At 36.1% G+C, this 12,823-nt stretch overlaps 4 protein-coding genes across 9 annotated transcripts; 2 read left to right on the top strand and 2 right to left on the bottom strand.

The window, feature by feature from the left end:
* Positions 1-986: 986 nt before the first annotated feature.
* LOC116349187 (zinc finger CCCH domain-containing protein 18) lies at positions 987-6,642 on the bottom strand. 6 transcript variants are annotated; one of them, XM_031780496.1, is made up of 11 exons: positions 6,407-6,642; positions 5,218-5,634; positions 4,178-4,734; positions 3,819-4,109; positions 2,865-3,757; positions 2,624-2,796; positions 2,425-2,523; positions 2,023-2,114; positions 1,844-1,946; positions 1,620-1,754; positions 987-1,533 (listed from the first exon to the last, which is right to left on the bottom strand). In XM_031780496.1, the coding sequence occupies exons 3-11, from the start codon at positions 4,721-4,723 to the stop codon at positions 1,331-1,333; spliced, it is 2,535 nt and encodes an 844-aa protein (XP_031636356.1). In that variant the 5' UTR covers positions 4,724-4,734; positions 5,218-5,634; positions 6,407-6,642; the 3' UTR covers positions 987-1,330. The 6 variants fall into 6 exon arrangements, with proteins under 6 accessions (XP_031636356.1, XP_031636358.1, XP_031636357.1 ...); XM_031780498.1 differs by lacking the exon at positions 5,218-5,634 and having other exon boundaries at positions 2,624-2,790; XM_031780497.1 differs by lacking the exon at positions 5,218-5,634 and having other exon boundaries at positions 1,844-1,943.
* A 268-nt stretch (positions 6,643-6,910) lies between these two features.
* LOC116349106 (THUMP domain-containing protein 1 homolog) lies at positions 6,911-8,437 on the top strand. The gene is made up of 3 exons (XM_031780380.1): positions 6,911-7,532; positions 7,602-7,916; positions 7,986-8,437. Exons 1-3 carry the CDS (start codon positions 7,073-7,075, stop codon positions 8,249-8,251), a joined length of 1,041 nt encoding a protein of 346 aa, XP_031636240.1. The 5' UTR covers positions 6,911-7,072; the 3' UTR covers positions 8,252-8,437.
* Positions 8,438-9,597: 1,160 nt separating this feature from the next.
* LOC116349217 (tRNA-splicing endonuclease subunit Sen34) lies at positions 9,598-10,789 on the bottom strand. Its single transcript, XM_031780554.1, has 4 exons — positions 10,593-10,789; positions 10,449-10,535; positions 10,010-10,369; positions 9,598-9,937 (listed from the first exon to the last, which is right to left on the bottom strand). Exons 1-4 carry the CDS (start codon positions 10,654-10,656, stop codon positions 9,615-9,617), a joined length of 834 nt encoding a protein of 277 aa, XP_031636414.1. The 5' UTR covers positions 10,657-10,789; the 3' UTR covers positions 9,598-9,614.
* A 146-nt stretch (positions 10,790-10,935) lies between these two features.
* LOC116349216 (protein ABHD11-like) lies at positions 10,936-12,536 on the top strand. Its single transcript, XM_031780553.1, has 5 exons — positions 10,936-11,380; positions 11,443-11,516; positions 11,579-11,982; positions 12,051-12,197; positions 12,272-12,536. Exons 1-5 carry the CDS (start codon positions 11,164-11,166, stop codon positions 12,405-12,407), a joined length of 978 nt encoding a protein of 325 aa, XP_031636413.1. The 5' UTR covers positions 10,936-11,163; the 3' UTR covers positions 12,408-12,536.
* Positions 12,537-12,823: the final 287 nt, after the last annotated feature.

A 12,823-nucleotide genomic window follows, 5' to 3' on the forward strand; every position in this document is an offset into this window, starting at 1 on the left:
GAGTGAGCGAGAAAGATACAGAGAACGTATAATTACTTTGATAATACACATGCAGAGTGTGCGCAACATGAATAACAACTGAAATCAATATCATATGTGTTGACAGCGTTGAGCGGCATTTCTAGTATTTCTTATCGATTGTAATTTAAAGTCGTAATAGTCATACATAAATATCTGCTTGCTGGATTTGCAAAAGCTACTATTCTTTGCATTAAGTACAATACAAACTAGAATGAAACTTAAGGTCGACAAGACATGACAAGACAACAGTAGTTTTCAACGATATAGAAAGTTTGTTTTACGTCCGAAAATTGAACGATCAGACTGTATTTTGTTCACTTATAAGCATTTTGACTTTGAGTAGATAGGTCGTGTTTTCCAAGAAGTAAATTCAGAATTATATTAAAATATTTATAGAAGCAATTCAGACTCAGAATAATTCTCTTCAAAAATGCTTCAATTATCGAGTATTTAGGAGTGTTTACTTATCAAGGCATCTTTTCTTCAAAATTATTGTACTGGATGTGTGATTTTCCAGCATATCATCTCTTTAAAAAAAAACCTTCGTACAACAATCAAGCTACAAAGTTTATTCAAATATTTACCCATTCAATGAGTCGATGACCTTTCAAAAAAAAAAAGTTCGCCCAGTGATTTTTGACCATCAAAAAATGCAACCATAGTGTAATAAAAGAGTTCTTATAGTTTGATAATGAATAGTGAACAGATTTATTATTATCAGATTTATTGGTATATTTATGATAAATTGTATACAAAAAAAATTAAAGTCCATTTTTCATAAATTGATTCCTATCCTTCCGTTTTTTTTTTATATGAGAGAACACGGTATATATGTCATATTGATTATATATTGAATTCTCACGAAGAAAAGATTATAAAATTTAAGCAAATCTAATTATATTTCACTGTTCATTTCGAATAGAAGAAATTCCTACTGCAATAAAATGTGTCATCCCAATGGTTCACTGTTGTTTAGTTTTTTTTTTCTTCATTGGTTCACTACCTAAATTCTTGTTCAATGCATTCGATTGGCATTGGATTAAACAATAAGTGTCAATAATATTTCCGTATATTATGTGTAAATCTACTTGAATATTTTCCATAGAATAGGAGATATTCATATTTCAGCAGCCAACTTTATCATCTTTTCTTTTATTCAGTGTGCATTACAATTTTCTTCACTGATATTTTTATCAATTATGGATTACTACGTTGAATATTTAACTTGTGTAAAAGATTGTGAACTTTCTTAATATAAAACAATATAAATCTATATTTGTGCACGACGGTGCACACACATCGAATCAGTTCAAGATAATTTTGAGCGCTTGCGCGCAATTGCATCTTCAACGGCTCGCAATTGTTTCAATAGCTCCTCACGACGCGTCGATTTCTTTGCATTTGCCGACGATGATGATGACGAATTTGATTTACTTGTATTATTTGCTGAACCATCACCAGATGCCTTACCACTTTGGGCGGGCGGTGATCGTTTTTTGGCGGCTGCTTCAACTGGATTTGAAAAAAAAAATGAATTCATAATTAGAAAATTAAAAAACAAACGTCGATATCTGTTAATGAAGATAAACGCATTGTACCTTTCTTACTAGCCAGTTTCCGTTCACTGATGACCTTATCGCGTGAACGTGGTTTGTGTCCATTACGTGATGATGACGCACTTGAACTGGATGAATCTGATGATCCTGATTCTGATGCACTCGAATCAGATGAACCTATACGTATGCAAAAGAGTCGTTTTATTTATATTCACAACAAGATTCTTGCATATACAATCCTGAGAAAAAAATAAACTCATTATTACCTGATCCAGACGAGCTTGATCGTTTCTTTTTGCGAAGATTATTATTTGAAGCAATCGAAAACGAAATTGGTTTTCGAGGAGGAGGTGGTGGTGGCGATGTCTGCTAATAAAAAAATCGATCATTTTTATTACCTTTCTGGATGAGAAAAAATCAAGTGGATAAGAAAATTCAAACTTACTCGTTTCCTTTTGTTTGCTGGTGATCGGGTGATACGTTTGTCGTTGATCGGAGGTGTTGCTTGACGTTTTTTGGGTGGCGAGCGACGTACAACTGTAAAATGGAAGAAATCGGGTTATTTTTTGCTCATACTGTACGGACGAATATTTTTCTATTTTCAATTCAATCAATTTTTGTCGCATAAATATTCAGTTTTCTGCATTGAATGTAGTGCAAACAGAAAAATATCTATCGGAATTATGCCATTATTCGGGTTTTAAATAAATAGAACGAAATGCAAATTCAAACAACAAAACAAAGAGGATAAAGTGCAAAAAAAACAAAATCACTAATTAACACAAAGTAAATGTGAACGGAAAAATATTTGTGCAAAAGTTAAGCATTGAAAACCGATGCAAAATACCTATATTTGGATTGGCTCTTTTGCTTAATGTAGGATGATTACGTAAGTCTTTTTTAGCATCAAAATGGGGTTCTTTGCTCACATTTGGATGAATTTGAACTTGATGAAACAATGCACAATGACAATGGATTAGTTACAACAGTTTTTCATTTGTTTATGAGTTAGTAGAGTGCCAATGCGATTCGAAATAAATTCTTACCCGGTGAATGACGTCGTTTGTGTACATCTGGTGACTGTGATCGTTTCACATGGCGACCACGAACCGGAGATTTGTGACCGCTGGTGCGCGTGCTACTATAACGTCGGCGGCGATTCGATGGTGTTGGTGATCGACTGGAATTTGAGCTAGAACCAGATTGTGATGAACTGTTGCTGGTAAATAAAATTAAACATTATTCATCGGAAAAATATTACCAAGAATTTTCTTTTCAAATCCATACCTTGAGCTACTGTACGATGAATTACTGCTGTAGCTTCTTCGTTCACGTTTTTGTCGCTTCTCACGTTCGCGTCCAGGTGATTTTGATCGCATCCATGGATCGTTCCATTCATCGCCACGTCCGACTGGTTCGACGCGTTGAACAATTACTTCACGTGCTGGTCTAATACGACGTTTTCCCGCCATTATTTCATCTTCATATTGTGGCATTCGATGTGGTGGTAGTTCGCGGTATCGCATCGAACGACCATATGGATCGTCTTCGTATGGAATTGGTGCTGGTCTCGGGGCCATTCCACCATATTTATGTGGTACTGGCGGTGGACTGTAACCACCACCTTTGATCGGTGGATGATGTATTGGCATCGGTGGCCTCCCATAACCGGGCTGTGATGAAATTTCCGGCGATCGTTCACGAATGTAATAATTATCCTTTTCTAATTCATCTTGTGATGCTGATAAATTCATTTTCTTATCTTCAAAGTCCATATCTTGTTCTTTACGTTTGTTTGCTTTTCGCATCATTTCCTTTGCTGTTCGCAATCCACGTTCCCATGCACTTTCAACTACCGGTTCAGGCATTGGACGTGCTTGTGGTGGTGCATTATGCATTGGATGCATTGCCGGTCGTTCGTTACGAAAATCATGATGATACGATGGCACAACGCCGCCCGGTCCGTATGGCGGTGCATGTGCATTTACGGGAACTGGTCGAATCATGTCAAACATAGTATAGTTTCCTTTGTCTGTAACACCTGGATGCAAAAAGCGGCAGCTCATACCCCAAGTACATTGTCCACGTGTATAGAATCGACACACTGGCTTTGGTTCCGTTTCTTCTGGTCGTTTTTCATCTTCGTCGCTGACCTCACCCTCTTCTAATTCTTCACCTTCCTGTAATATTCGTGATTTAGACACAAAAAATAAAAACGTATTGTATTATGTCTATGTATACCTCAATTTCACCGTCCGAGTCTTTTTTCGGTTTGTTATCTGGCTCCTTTGATTCTGTTGGCTTTTCCTCCTTTTCGTCGGCACATTCGCCATCTTCAGCCTCAAAGTCCAGTGCATCCTCGTCGTGTTTCTTGTCCATAATATCATTGATTTCATCAACAATTGATGGACTCTGTTTGTTACCTTGATCGTTATGCTTATCGTCCAGCGCTTTGTGTTGGCTTTTCTTTTCATTAATTTTTTGGCGTAGGTCAACTATTGCCGGCGCTTTTTCTTTTGCATCTTCATTATCCTGTTCAATCGATAAATGTAATCAAAATAAAACACAAACGAAAACGAAAAATCTAGACAACTGCTTACATCAGGTTTGTCATTGTTGATAGGTGAAGCGGCAGCACTTTCTAAATCACTGACATCGCTTAAATCCTCGTGACTTATGTTAATTGCATCATTTCTTGTTTTTCCATTATTTGCCGGCAAGCTTGACACACTTGAATTCCGTGAGCCACTTTCTCGCGTTGGTGACATAGATTGCTCACGCGATGATACCTGATTATCTCGATCAGATGAACGGCTATCACGTCGAGAGTTTACTGAACCGTTTGCATGGCCCTCGCTCGACATATCCGAACGGTTTGATGCTCGTGACATTGAACGCGACTGTGAATCTTGATTATCTTGATCATAATCTTGAACGGGCGATTGTGGCTCTTTCAACACAGCTGCTTGTGATTCGGGCGAATGATTTCGGCTTGAATTTGCCGAACTCGAATTCGAATTTACCGATTTGGATCGAGACTTACGTGACGATGATACAGAGCCATTTTCAATATTTTCATTAGATTCCACCGACGATGAAGATGAATTCGACGCAGACGAACCGGGTCGCGAATCTTCACTATCCATTTTTTCGATGTCTGCAAAATGTTAAAAATTGATTTAGAAATGAAAATGAACAATGTATCAAACAAAAATATAACATTCGTTTCACAATTAAACGCCTCTGATCAATTTCTGTACGAAATTGAATTTGTGTTTTGACGTCTCTGTTTGATAGGTAGATGACTTCAAACACCGACAAGAATGGCGCCGATTTCTTTTCATTCCGATATTCGTTCAATTATAAATGACATAGAATAAAATATTAGGTAGAATTTACACCATTTTTTGTCGGTGTTTGATTATGTACCATGATGCCTATTTATCGACAAATGAATGGCAAACTATGACGAAAGTCTTTAGCAGAAATCAATATTTCCGTCATCTGTGACAACAAAAACACTTCTGATGTTGCTGTTTTCTAAGTTTTGGTAAACTATTATCAAATTGATTTTTGGTTTGGTTTGTTTGATTTTTAGTTTTAGTTTTGATTGATTCTTGTGAATCAATCCGTGTCTTACCTTTGCGACATAATTTATAATTTGGAGTAGAATTTTCACCATCTTAATTATATTTTTTTTACTTGATTATTTCAATTAGTTATTTAGACAAAAATATCTTTAATACTGAAAACTTTGACTTTACTGAACTATATATGCAGAGAGAGAAAGTACGTTCGATAAAAATAACATTTCGACTTGACTTGACTTTGACAAAAAAAAAATAACGAACCATCGGAACCAACTAGAACATTTTTACATCAACTGAAATGCACTGGTTTATGTAACTGTTTGACTTGTTTTACTTTAATTTTCGCGTGAATTTTTCTTTGTGACTCTTCTTTCGTTTAAAATAACGCCGTACAAACAACATTTTGCGTATGTTTGTACGAGATTCTCAACGCTTTTCAATGAGTTCATATGGGAGCAGCGCACATGCTGAAAATATCGTTCAAATGTTGTTACTTATTTAGGTTTTAAAACATGTTTTTTGTTGTTGTTTTTTTTGTTTATATGTATGCGTGTGTGTTTGTGTGTTTGATGCGAGTGAGTGCGAGGCAATCGATTTTGCTTTGGTCAATAAAATTTGGACCAGTAAAAACCATATACGAAACCATTTCGTTTACTTCTTCAGTTGTTCTTCTTGGGAATGATTAAAAAAATGTATTCATAAAAAAATTACATTCAATTTAATAAAAAACACTTTGAGTTCTTGATTCGCATAATTTTTTTTATGCGTTTCAAATCAGATATACATGTCTCTTGAATGAAATACACACTTCGTACTAAATTTTTACACAACGTTTTTTTTCTCATGATTTACGCGTATCTCGACAATACTTTTTTTTAAATAACTAAACTCTCGGTTAAAACGCAATTTTTTTACACATTCTCGTGGAAATATTTTCGACGCTTCGCAATTCTCGACCAAAGAAATTTTACTCAGTCTTTTTTTTGTCGGGTGTTACAATCGTCCATCTTTGATTCTTTTTTTTCGTGTCGTTCGCTCTTCGTTTTGATACAGCAAACTTAGCTAAACTCAATTAGAGCGTATTGTTTGACTGTGTTTCGGGTGACATTTTAAGTTTTTTTTTTAAATATTTTTCTTCATTTGGTACTTCAGCAATTTAAATTTTCACTTGTAAAACTTTCTTTCTTTTACTTTAAACTTTATTATTCGATTTGGGTTAACCTTGAATTTGATGCTTACCTTATAGAATTGGTTTTTTAAAAATGCAAATCGGTTTTAATAAATAGTTTGAAAATCGATAGCAATTGTGATGATAGTCAACAGAGAGAAGAAGAAATGATAATTTTCTTTCTTTTTAAGCTGTTGTCTTTGTGTGGAAATCAATTTTTCTAATATCGCTCGCTTCCGAATACAGTGTGTATGAAATGCCGACGACAATGCTATCGATATATACCGCTGAATGTGTACTAACGAGAATGAGCTTCATACTTCACACAAAATCAATTCTATCTTCTTTTTTTTCAATATGGCGTCCATGCCGATTCATTAGTGTGATATGCTGTATGTGTGCTTGTATGGGTGTTTGTCGGACAAAATCGTAATATCAACACAATTTCGAAATGTCATACATATCCCAGTGAACAAAAATCGTATGGCATCCCATACAAATGCATTGCGGCAATCGTCGTTGTTGTTCGTTGGGATTGGAGTGCCTGTGACAGCATTGCATCGTGTGAACTGTCATACGAAAAATGTGTCCAAGTGAAACACAACAACAAAGTGCCAAATCTATGCACAAGACTGACGGAGACAACAAAACATAAATCGAATTTTAACGGTAAATCGAATCTGAGAATCGACATTGTGTGTGTTTGGTGTGCGAGAGAAAAAAATTGCATATTCATTATGTCAGAGGAAGTGAACAGTAAACGACGCAAAATGGAGAGCAAGAATTATTACAAAAATCAGAAAAAGTCGAAATCTATGATGGAGCCGGGTCAAGTCGGGTTTTTGGCCACTTGTAATTTTCGTGAAAAGGAATGTGTTCGCGAAGCTTACAATTTGTTGAACGAATACGCTGACCAAGAACAAGTGCAAGAACAAAATGAGGCGGCCATTGCATGTGAAAAATCACCAACGAAAGATACACCCGGCAGCAGCGATACAGTTGTCGGTGCAAAGGTACATGACGACAATGACGATGATGATGATGACGAAGAAGAGGATATTGCGACAACATTGGAAAAGCAAATCAAAACGATGACCAAAGCGAAAAAATTCGATCATTCACGTTTCCAACAGATTGATTCCAAGATGCCCAATTGCATTTTCATAAAAACAAACGTCAAAGATCCAAATGAGCTCGGTAAGTGCAAACAAAAATCGGTTCAATCTATAGCTTGAAAATCACCATTTTTTTTTGTTTAAAATTAAGGTGTTCGTCTGGTGCGTGACATTGCTGCAACGAAAACACAAAAGACACGTTATTTACTTCGTTTGTGGCCTGTGGATGCAATTTGCCGTGCAAATAATCAAGACATCTTGAACGCCGCCGGTCGATTGTTTGACAAAGTTCTTCTCAAAAGTGAACCGACCACGTATTCGGTTGTGGTCAATAAACGACACAACACCACTTTCGACCGAATGAAAATCATTCAAGAAATTGCCGAACTGATTGACTTCAAGTGTCCAGCACACAAAGTTGACTTGAAAAATCCGAAAATTACGATTGCAATTGAAATCATGAAAGGTTTGAAAGATTTATTTTTTTTCTTGTTGACGTTTATGAAATTAATTTTCAATTTTTTGTTGTTGATAGGATTGTGTTGCATTAGTTTGCTACCCGACTACTTCAAATTGAAAAAGTACAACGTCTACGAATTGGCACAACCGGAAAAACCAGCCGAAGAAAAGACAGTCGAGGAAAAACCAATCGAGGAAAAGCCGGCCGAGGAAAAACCAATCGAGGAAAAGCCGGCCGAAGAAAAACCAACCGAGGAAAAGCCATCTGAAGAAAAACCAATCGAGGAAGAGGCCAAAGGATCACTTGTCGAGGTTAAAGGCGAAGAAAAGCAAACTGAATGATCACTGGCCGATGAAAACTCAATCGAAGAATAAATAATATTTTATCCATAAGTTTCATGAAGTTTGAATAAGCAAAAGTGATTTTTGTTATTCAATCTCAAAATTTAAAAATTTAAGAAACATTTATTTACAAAATAAAAGGATGGATAGTCAAATTCCGGTTGACTTCAAATTTCAAAAAATCTATGAATATGTACAAACATTTTCTTTTTTCAAAAGTTGGCTTTTTTAAAATTACTTCTGCTAAAGCAGCTGCATAGAATACAAGGCAAGTGGCGATTTCGCTTCAATATTCCAATTGCTAGTCCAATTGATGACATTTACACATTTGACACGAGGCATACTTACTTAACAAATACTATTCCATTACTCCACAATTCCTGATCCATTCCTTCGAATTCATTTTCAGTCTGTTCCATTATCATTATTCACATTAATTCTATAATATGTGCAATGAGATTTTCAAATGACGATGACGATGATGATGGAAACAGGAATGTATGTGAGTTAGAAAGAGAGTGTGTATGTCTGTGCCGAATGAGTGAGTGAGAGATGATTGGGAAACCATTAGAATGTAAGAGACTATATAGTTTGACCACACAGTCGCAACAGCAAACAGATTGCTGACAAAAATTGAGATTTGGTAGTACAGAGATACGCCGTTGTACACACATCGTCAGTGACAACATTGTACTGCGAATGTACGGACATACGACAGCAGTAACAACAACAAAAGGTAATTGTGATATTTTGCATAGTAGCCAACGCATTCGCTGTTCGATATCGGCCACTGTCAACGACAAACCGATTTGAATGTGTTTTTTTGTATTGCATTTTCTTCATTGTGAAATGAATTTGAATTGTACATTTTAATGACATTCACTTTGGTGGTGTACGAATTTCGGGTAAACATTTTCCGAGTTTTGATATTTTCAATTTTAAAAAAGCTAACTTTTGAAGAAAAAAATGTTTGTACCAGTAATGTGCGAAGGGGGTTGTCGTGAAAATTATTCGAATTTGCTAGGGTTTTTCACGAAAAAAGTGAAGACCTTTTTTTTTTTAGGTCATCAATGTAGAAAATTGAGGAGAATTCTTTCAATTTGCTAGGGTTTTTGGTTCCGAGAGATTTTTGTCCGATTTGCTAGGGTTTTTCGCGGAGAAAATTCTTTCGATTTGCTAGGGATTTTCGCCTCAAAAAGTGACTTCCAAAAAAAAAAAAAACGAAAATTTGTCTGTTTTGCTAGAGAATTTTTTGTTTTTGAAAAATCACCCCCCCTGTAAAATGTAGCTCGCACATTACTGGTTTGTACATATTCATGAATAAAACGTATCCAAATAAAATACAATTTTTGGTATAAAATATTTATTTTCCCTGCCATTGTACGGTTTGATAGCACAATTCGTGGGTCTCATTGTTTTCATAAACGAAAGTACATAGTTTTTTGACAGCAACACTGAGCCGTGATCGTGTGATAAAAGTCGGAATCGGTATTGATTTGGCCTCTTCTTCGGTGAGTACATGGATAATATGCGACGCATGAAAATGGAATGGTTCGCCCGGATAGATTAGAAAGTCACCTCCAAATATCGCACCAAATGTTATCCAATGACCTTTTCCCCATAAATCACAGAACACATGATATTTTATGGGATCAATATTTGGCGCGGTTTTCACCTCTTCAAAATCTGTTGAACGAAAAAAAATGCATTTTTAGTTTTTCGTATTTCACAAACACGTATGACAAAAAAAAAACTAACCAAGTTCAATGAATGGTTCTTGTGTGGGAATTTGTACAAATGCTTTGGGCACATCGTTTATCGCACGATTTCGCACATCCTCTAGAATGGCTTCTTCTGTTATTTCATTTGGATCACCGCCCAATTTGGCCACTTTTTTTCGTTTTCCCGCTAAAATTTTGTCCATGCATTTTTTGGCATCACCAATGCGCTTCTCCATATACGATTCTTTGTATGCATTCAGATGTCCTTCACAACTTTCTACGTATTGCGCTTCATTTTCTTCGTTCGGCACATCCGAAAACGTCTTTTTACACAATTGAATAACGCCTTTGTCAATGAGCAATTGTGTTTCGTACGGAGAATAAATTGCGGGCAATCCTAAAATTGGGGAAATTGAGAAAAAAAAACATTCACAATTTGGACAACGTCAATGAAAAAAATTAAATAAAATGCCTACCACTAAGACTGATATTTCTTGGCCATTTCACCGTGCTACCAATCAATCGGCCGACAATGTGATACTCGGTACGAATTGTCATATAATCTACAAACAGAGCGATTTTTATTCAAGGTAATTCAAATTGTATATCCATTATTTTACCATCAGCATTAAAACAATATGCGGTGTCGCCAATTAAGCTCAATTTTATTTTATTTTCGTTCATATTTTCTTAAGGTTGTATTTTCAGGTTTGTTATTTGTTTTGACATCATTTTGAGATCCACATCATGTTTGAAATGTATAAGATAACCTTAAAGTGGACGGTACAAAAATCCCAACTAAATAACAATGCTGAACGTTGTCAAGTGTTTGTATGGGAATTTGCGGTGGTAATCACCATTTTTGGGATGTGGTGAGTTTCGGTTCCGACATATTTGTAGGAATGTCAAAATTCAACACATGATTTTGACAGCTACGTATATATTGAGCTTATGTCTTATTCGAATTTCGTTATCTATATGTTTTTTTATCTCGATGCAATTGACCGTCAAATATATCGAACCGAATGAAGTTTTCTTTAGTTTCAATGCAATTGTATTAGATTTATCATAAGTAAGAAATTTATTCATCGTTTGTGTCAATATGTCCGATCTGTGAATAAGTCGCTGTGCGAATATAGCGATTTTATGTAACAAAATTGATACGGCGATACTGAGTAAAAGGACCAAAAAATGCAGAAAGTACTCAATTTGGGATGTGTACTTCGGAGTCATAGTGTTTTAGTTACACGATCGACAGGATGCAGCTATGCCACAAAAGGCAGCAAACGGACGGATAAGACCACTTCAGTGGATGATACTCCTGTTGAACCATTGAAATTATCGTACAATTCTTACGAAGATTTGTCTAGTGACTCAACAACAACAGCACCTGTTATTATTATGCATGGTAAACAAAATCCAACTTTACATTAAATTAAAAGCTTAGCAATTCCATCAATTTCATTTTAGGTTTATTTGGATCAAAACAAAATTGGCGCAGTATCAGTAAGGCGATTCATTCGAAATCAAATCCGACACGGAAGGTAATCGATACCAATAAATAAGTCAAAAATATTTAATCAAAATGACTACCTTTTATCTTCAGGTAATTGCACTTGATGCTAGGAACCATGGTGAGAGTCCACATTCTCCTAACCATCGGTACATTGATTTGGCTGAAGATGTCCATTTATTTTGTAAGGAGCACAAAATACCAAAGTCAATTGTGATTGGGCACAGTATGGGAGGAAGAGCAATGATGGTGTTTGCATTAAAATATCCACATCTAGTTGAAAAAGCAATAATAGTGGATGTCAGTCCAGTCACAACCTCACCAGCATTGAAAGGCATGGGCGAAATATTTTCCGCGATGCGGCGAGTTAGTCTGCCAAATGACATTGAATTACCAAAAGCGCGTATACTGGCCGACGAGCAAATTAAACAATTCATTCCCGATCAAGTGACTCGATCGTTTATCCTGATGAACTTGTACCGTGCAGTCAATGGGGCGTAAGTTAGGATTTGGGTTGTTGCATTCAGAGAAATTTTAAACATGACCCTTTTTCATTAAATTCCAGAATCAAATGGCGCAGCAACGTCGACAGTCTTGATGATAATTTTGGCAAGCATATATCACGTTTTCTTGGGCCACAACAACGATTAGCGTTAAATAAATACTCTGCCCCGATTCTATTTATTGGAGGTTCCAAATCCGATTATTTAACGTAAGAGTTCGGATACTGGTTTACAACATTCTATCTCTGTATAATTGAAAGTTTGTTTTTGTTCTCATACACAGAGCACCAGACGAATTGACGCGTATTCGTGAAATATTTCCACAGGCCGATTTGAAATTTTTGGATACGGGACATTTAGTGCAAGTCGAAGCACCGAATGAATTTGTAAAACTCGCTACTGAATTCATCAATTCTTGACATTCAACCATCGGCCAATATTTGAATAAATTTCGTTCGTAAATCTTAATCGAAAATAAAAGTTACCAATTTGTATATTTAGTTGCCATTTGTAAAGCTAAGACGAAATTAAATCGATGATTAAAGAAATCGTGTGTGTTTTTTTCAGTGACCGGTTCGCGCATATTTCTATGCCTGATAGCTATGCTAAGCATAGCGGAGACGCAAGCCGCAACGCACCCGTCACCATTCGATTCGAGCTATATTGTATGCGCACGGTCGTCTGCATAAACGAACATGTGTATTGTTCATATAGAGTGAACGGCGATGCGTCGGTTGCGTTTGCGGCTATGCTTGGCATATCTATGCTACCTAGCGTATTTAGGCAAGCATAGAAATATGCGCGAACCGGTCACTGGTTTTTTTCATCATTTTGA

Source organism: Contarinia nasturtii, unplaced genomic scaffold (assembly GCF_009176525.2).
Source record: "Contarinia nasturtii isolate CC-2019 unplaced genomic scaffold, AAFC_CNas_1.1 Cnas_scaffold_2806, whole genome shotgun sequence".
NCBI lineage: Eukaryota > Metazoa > Arthropoda > Insecta > Diptera > Cecidomyiidae > Contarinia > Contarinia nasturtii.

Coding starts and splice junctions, on each gene's coding strand:
- LOC116349187 (XM_031780495.1), bottom strand. CDS start 4,723: ATGGATAGTGAAGATTCGCGACCCGGTTCGTCTGCGTCGAATTCATCT. Junction 2,524..2,623: donor CAAACGACGTCATTCACCGG/GTAAGAATTTAT, acceptor TGTTTCATCAAG/TTCAAATTCATCCAAATGTG. Junction 2,115..2,424: donor AAGAGCCAATCCAAATATAG/GTATTTTGCATC, acceptor TCCATTTTACAG/TTGTACGTCGCTCGCCACCC.
- LOC116349106 (XM_031780380.1), top strand. CDS start 7,073: ATGTCAGAGGAAGTGAACAGTAAACGACGCAAAATGGAGAGCAAGAAT. Junction 7,533..7,601: donor CAAAGATCCAAATGAGCTCG/GTAAGTGCAAAC, acceptor TTTAAAATTAAG/GTGTTCGTCTGGTGCGTGAC. Junction 7,917..7,985: donor TGCAATTGAAATCATGAAAG/GTTTGAAAGATT, acceptor TGTTGTTGATAG/GATTGTGTTGCATTAGTTTG.
- LOC116349217 (XM_031780554.1), bottom strand. CDS start 10,656: ATGAACGAAAATAAAATAAAATTGAGCTTAATTGGCGACACCGCATAT. Junction 10,370..10,448: donor AAGAAATATCAGTCTTAGTG/GTAGGCATTTTA, acceptor CCCCAATTTTAG/GATTGCCCGCAATTTATTCT. Junction 9,938..10,009: donor AGAACCATTCATTGAACTTG/GTTAGTTTTTTT, acceptor TTCGTTCAACAG/ATTTTGAAGAGGTGAAAACC.
- LOC116349216 (XM_031780553.1), top strand. CDS start 11,164: ATGCAGAAAGTACTCAATTTGGGATGTGTACTTCGGAGTCATAGTGTT. Junction 11,381..11,442: donor ACCTGTTATTATTATGCATG/GTAAACAAAATC, acceptor ATTTCATTTTAG/GTTTATTTGGATCAAAACAA. Junction 11,983..12,050: donor TACCGTGCAGTCAATGGGGC/GTAAGTTAGGAT, acceptor ATTAAATTCCAG/AATCAAATGGCGCAGCAACG.